The 6000-nt window shown below is 33.9% G+C and overlaps 1 protein-coding gene across 1 annotated transcript; it reads right to left on the bottom strand.

Moving 5' to 3' along the window:
- Nucleotides 1-2777: 2777 nt before the first annotated feature.
- Nucleotides 2778-4280, bottom strand: LOC134247151 (uncharacterized). The gene has a single exon (XM_062729488.1). The coding sequence runs from the start codon at nucleotides 4278-4280 to the stop codon at nucleotides 2778-2780; it is 1503 nt and encodes a 500-aa protein (XP_062585472.1).
- Nucleotides 4281-6000: the final 1720 nt, after the last annotated feature.

Below are 6000 nucleotides of genomic sequence, written 5' to 3'. Positions count from 1 at the left end.
GGTTCGAGTGGTGGACAAAATTCATTCTGCCCGAAAACACAGTAAATTTATATGTTTTAATTTGTTATACCTTTTACCTTTTATTCTGATAGATGATCATGTAAATTTTATTAATTCCCAATTACATACAATATAATTAATTACAGCTGTATATCAAAAATTACTTATACTTATCATTATCCTCTGGTTTCTACACTGTTTTCAAAATATTTTTAAATTCAAATACACCAAAAATCGTGGTATTATGCCATTTATAAGATTACCATAAGGGTTACATAAGAAATATGGCCCTGAGGTATCTTGTCCAAATGCCTGGTAAGGTACCCTAATTTTTTGTGAGGAAAAATGGATTCCAATGACAAATTTTTAGGAAACATTTTATTTTAGAGGAACGTGTCGTCTGACTTCAATGCAATTTTTCAGATAGCAGTTGATAAGACGATCTAGGCAATATGGATCAAGTAGAGGTTGTTGAAGTTACCAATACTGACGACAGTAATGAAAAGTTCTACGTTAAAATTGAGAATATTTTGACACACGATGTATTACCTAGTGTAGCTCCCGCTGCCCATGGAGCCAGTAGGCAGTATAGGTATGTTTTTCGAAAAATGTCTAAAGAGGAATTCGAGGACCTAGCGGAGCACAGAAACTTAACTCTCAAATTCAAAAAGAGGAAAAAGATGCATACTGCCGAAAAGTGGGTTACGGAATCGATTGACCACTCAGCTCAGTATGAGAATAAAGGGTGCAAGGGAGAAACAAAAGTTGCCGAGATAAAAGTCCAGAAAGCGGCCTATGATAAAATCAGAGAAGAAGCTATACCACAGTTTAATTCTAAAGAAAAACAACCAATGCGTGGTCAAGGAAAGCCATACAATATCACAAATACCGAATTAATAAAAGATCAATCTGGAAAACTTAATCTTGGAATCAAAGGCAAGGAGAATTTGGACAAGTTTAATAAACACATGGTATCCATCAGGGAAATTAATGTTGACACATTTAGAAATGAAAACGCAATTGTGACGTGGATGAAACGAAATAAATTGGCAGCAACTGTCACTGCGATAGGCATAATAATAGATGCAAATAATGTAAGATTATCAATTATCAGTGACGGCGGAAAATTTGGAAAAGAAACACAAATTACATTTGGAGAAATTTTAGGTGGAATTGCTGGAGCAGAATTGGCGGTTGTCATTGGAGCAAAAATTGGTGCAGCTCTTGGTACAGTGGTACCAGGAATAGGGAATTTTATTGCGGGTTTCATTGGTGGCATCATCGGATCCTTTGCGGGTGGCAAGTTGGTTCGTCATTTCCATCTGATGTTTGAAGATCCCGTATCGGAAGATGATAACGATAACAAAGAAACTGTTGCAAGTCCTTAAGAATAAGGCCCTTAATTCATATGACCTTGTTCCGCTTGCAGTCTTATGGAATCCCAAAGCCACGTTTTATATTAATACATGTACGAGGACAAATTTAAATAAGTTACTGAATAACGTTTTCCTTTAACTTACTTTATATGCAAACATTGAACTGTTGTTTTTTCCATCTCACACAAAAAGAATCTTATGTGCACATATTCGCTTTTTGCTTGATTTTTTTATGCTTCTTGGTGATGCATGGATCGAGCAAAGTTTGTATGAGCCATGTGTCACTTCATCAGCTTTTTCTTATCGTTAACTTTGAAATTTTGAACATTATTTTTTTTTTCACGTATTAAGGATGTAAATGTACAAATTATACTCTATAGTAAAAAAATATCACGTCATGAAATTCCTTAATAATTAAATGAAATTTTCTAAAAGAGGATGTTTAACAGTAAATAAATAATCTTTTACTGCAAAACGGTTAAATTATACAAACTTATGTATTTTCTGCGCAGTTATTAGAACGTCTGCTCTAGACTTCAAAGAAAGGGGGTGATCGTTAAAATATGTTGAGGGTTCGAGTCCACTGCGGGACATGGAGACCATGCAGTTCTACCGACAAGACCGTATAAATCGAGCTCCTGCTGGCATGAAAAAGAACCCTTATGCTCACAGTGACCCTGAATATCAAGCATATTAGGTATATCCAAACATTTGCAGCCCTCCACCAATAATTTGAGGAGTCTTCATGTTAGGGGGAAAAGAAACAATTGTAGATAGAAGGTTATACTTTGCATGGCTCAAAGACACCAGTCTGGCATAGTTATTATCTACATTAGTTTATTTATTTAATGTAAAATATAAGGTGCTCAATGATAAAAAAAATTGTGAATTCCTTTGTTTGAGCATTTTTATTTGATAACATCTTCAAAATGCTACCATGATTGAAAATATCGGACCATTTATTGTTTAGGTATAATATATAGTCGTTACACCTAGAATACATTTTAAAATATGTAAATGAATAATGGCTTTATTTGTTATATTTTAATTCGATGGGCTATAATAAATTAACAGTCAGAAATAACAAAATCTTCATCAAATGATATAATTGTAATTATTTGATTAATTGATGATTAATTGTAAGTAAGAACATGCATCTTCACACATTTATATTACATATTAACATTTTGTTATCTATCTGTAGAATTAAAAAAAACTTGCATAAACAGGGGGCAGGTTTAATACAATATCTTTATTATTTAACTTCTCAATTATCGTATAATAAATGTATGTATTTGAAAGTTTATTTCGGGATAAAAATCAATGTCTTCTTTAAAGTGACTAAGCTTACTGGTCACACGTTGAAGTTACTGCATGTAATACATGTATTTGATTCGGAAATTATAGCTGGGATTCGGATGATTCCGGATTGTTAGTGTATCTGTAAACTTTCACTTCACCATCTGTGGTTCCAATCCACGCAATTCCTTTACAAATGGACATGCAAGAAGGTTCTAAATTGTCTTCCATGTAAACCAATTTTAAAGGCTCTCCATCTGAGTGAATAATATGGATAAGACTGTTGTAAATGTCTGTTACTATTATATTGTGCTCTGTGTCACACACACATGCGCTCGGGCAAAAGGGATTCTTTTGATTTCTATAACATCCACGGTACACGAATCTACTCACACCACTGGAAGATAAAATATGCACATCTCCAACATCACACTCTTTCATGTCAATAACACATATATCTGTGTTCTTGTTTTGTATAACTCTAGTGGGAAACGTAAACAGTCTGTTGTTTTTGGTATCAAATTCAATTTCTTTGACCTTCTTTCCACTTAAAGTTATGCTTTCCACCAAACGTCTACACGTGCTATCTGGGTTGTACGGATCGTCCTCTTCACAAAGTGTTATCAGCAGACCTCCAATGATAGACCGCCAAATTCCCGTTGGAACTAGAGGTTCAGTTTCTAACACAACCCTGTCCCCACCCGATGATGTTAATAATCTGATGCTTTTAGAGTCTAAGTCTGTAAAGTAAATATTACCATTGGAGCAGACGGTAAAATCTCCGAACTCACAGTCCACTTGCTTTTTGTCCTGCACTATTCCTTTCTGATCGACAAGTGAGCACACTTGCTCTTGATAAAGCCAAGTTGTATTCTCGTTGACGGATTGAATTGAATCGATTTGAGATTCTCCCAATTTAAAACTAGATATGGGATTAAATGTGAAGTTGTCAACATTCTTTAATTGTCCAATCATTTTCTCTAAAGCACACTGGTCCAGTTCTCCCGAAAGAAAACGAATAGCAAAGTCATTCTCAGAAAACTCATATTTTTCATGTATCAGTAGGTTTTGTAACTGTGTGTAGGTTTCAACAAGATGGGAATCGCTCAAATTGTTCTCTTCTATGAAAGACATTATTTTGCCGACCATATCTCTTTGTGTTTCGATACGCCCCTTCATATTAACTAGAAATTCATTCTTCTTCGTCCAGTGAGTTTTCAAACAATTAAATAATTTATCCTTAACATCCGATACTGTTTGCACAATTAAATCAAACTGAATTTGAAGTTTTTCTTCTTGTCTTTTGAAGGTTGCCGTATTTCTTTCTTCCAGTTGATGAAAAGCGCTCAATTCTTTTTCGAGTTCATTAAAGTGATGATCTCTTATTTCGTTAAAATCCGATTCAATGTTACCATGTATTTGGAGAGCGATATTCCTAATAAGGTCCCAGTTGTGGTCTTTGTGATTTGCCTTCACACATGTCGAGCACAATGCCACTTTACAATCCTCGCAGAACATAACCAATAAGTTTTTGCCATGTTCTTCACAGGAAACTTTTGGAGACTGACAAGTTTTTATATCTGGTGGATACCACACATCGGCCATGCTTCACGGTAAGACGCTTTATAACTAGGAATCAGACAAGATACATATCGATTTTCTAGACAGTCCCGACAGAATGACACGCTTTACTGTAAAGGTAATGTGTTTGTTCTATTGATTTGAAAAGAAAGATAACAATGATATGCGCAGCACAGATGCTTGGGCTTGAAAACTTGTACGGGCTTGTAATTTCGTATTCTGTAAAGCGATAAAATGTTTGTTGATAACGTATGAAAACACTTGACCTTGATATGAATTATTTTACAAATCATATGGTTGTTGTTATTACTAGCTTGCAAATACAAACTGTCTGTTTGAAGAATGCTTACTGGTTTTTATCACTTATCTTATTGTCAATGTGTTACCAATTTGTCTTTATTCAATTCCGATTTGTTCATCGGTCAATATTTATTTTTCTGCGTATTAAAATTATCTTTGTCAGTTGTTATTTTTTATGCCTGTAGGCTTCGATGTTAATGTATCAAACATTGTATTATTCTTAGCTTCTTCTTAAAAAAATTTTCTACAAAAATTTGTAGTTAAAATGGGTTTCTTTTACAATTTTAATTTTATTTTTGAAAGTCAGATTGAAAGTTAGATTGTGCACTAATCTTTAAAACTTTATCTTACCTTCATAATCTTCTACTCATTAAATAAATGGAGATAATAAACGCTATATTCAAGCTCAAAAGTCCATTAAACATTATACAAAAGGAGCAGCACGGATCTGCAAAACATCAGCGGGGGGATCAGGTACCATAGAGTTACCTTACCCTGTCAACCTGTCACACCCCTCCCCTTGTGCCCCTCGTCATGGTCGGGGAAAAACGGTAAAATTCGGCAATTCAGTGTATTACAGTAATTGGTAAAATTTAACTTTAGTAGTAACTCGTCATTTGATTGGGTATAAGCTTTAATCCATTTAGTGTAACATAAGTTGCCTACGTCACAATAAATTACATCAAGAACATACATGTATTACTCCGCTTGACGTTACTTTTAAAATATGCTCAATTGTAACCTTTTTCTGGAGTAGAAATTGTGTCATTGTCTACTCTGAAATTAAATTATAAGGAATGAAGCTTATTTCAACTTATGTTTTACAATAAATGTAAGCAGTTTACGCATTTTTATGAATCGCTTCGCTGCTTATGAAGAGTAAACTGCCCCGAGTTATGTTATATCGTATAACATAAGTTGAAATAAGCTTCTTTCATTGAGAGAAAATGTCGGTCAGAATTTTATTAAATGATAAATTGTATTTGCTTACAAGGTCAATGAATCAACTATAGAATTTACAAAATGATGACATTCATTTAATATATGTATTTAACTAAATTGCTCCAATGAAAACTCATTAACAACATTAAAAATATTAAAAATCATTTAATCCAATTTTAAATAATTTAATTCTGGTTGTAACGATGTATTTGATTGGATGAAAACCCTTTTTACCTGTATGGAGAGCACCTTCTGATATATACTACTGAATATTTTTTTCAATATGTTTACCATTCTTTCAACATATACCTTGCGAGTTATTGATTTGATAGGTAATAAAAGCCTGTTCCTCTGCAGATTCAATCTGAAGAAGTGATGCATCAGGCCAGACACGCTTACAAGATTTGATGGCGTCGACATAAATAAGAGGTTCAGGATGAAATGTGTAACAGCTTAAATTTGAGCCTTCCTTTCTTGTAAATGACCCAAAAGGGCATACAGG

Source organism: Saccostrea cucullata, unplaced genomic scaffold (assembly GCF_032062105.1).
Source record: "Saccostrea cucullata isolate Sc308-1 unplaced genomic scaffold, CSIRO_AGI_Scuc_v1 ctg927, whole genome shotgun sequence".
Lineage (NCBI taxonomy): Eukaryota > Metazoa > Mollusca > Bivalvia > Ostreida > Ostreidae > Saccostrea > Saccostrea cuccullata.
The sequence above is the reverse complement of the archived record's forward strand: the minus strand, read 5'-3'. Positions and strand labels throughout refer to the sequence as shown.

What these genes read in the sequence shown, in the direction of transcription:
- LOC134247151 (XM_062729488.1), bottom strand. Translation starts at nt 4,280, where the DNA reads ATGGCCGATGTGTGGTATCCACCAGATATAAAAACTTGTCAGTCTCCA.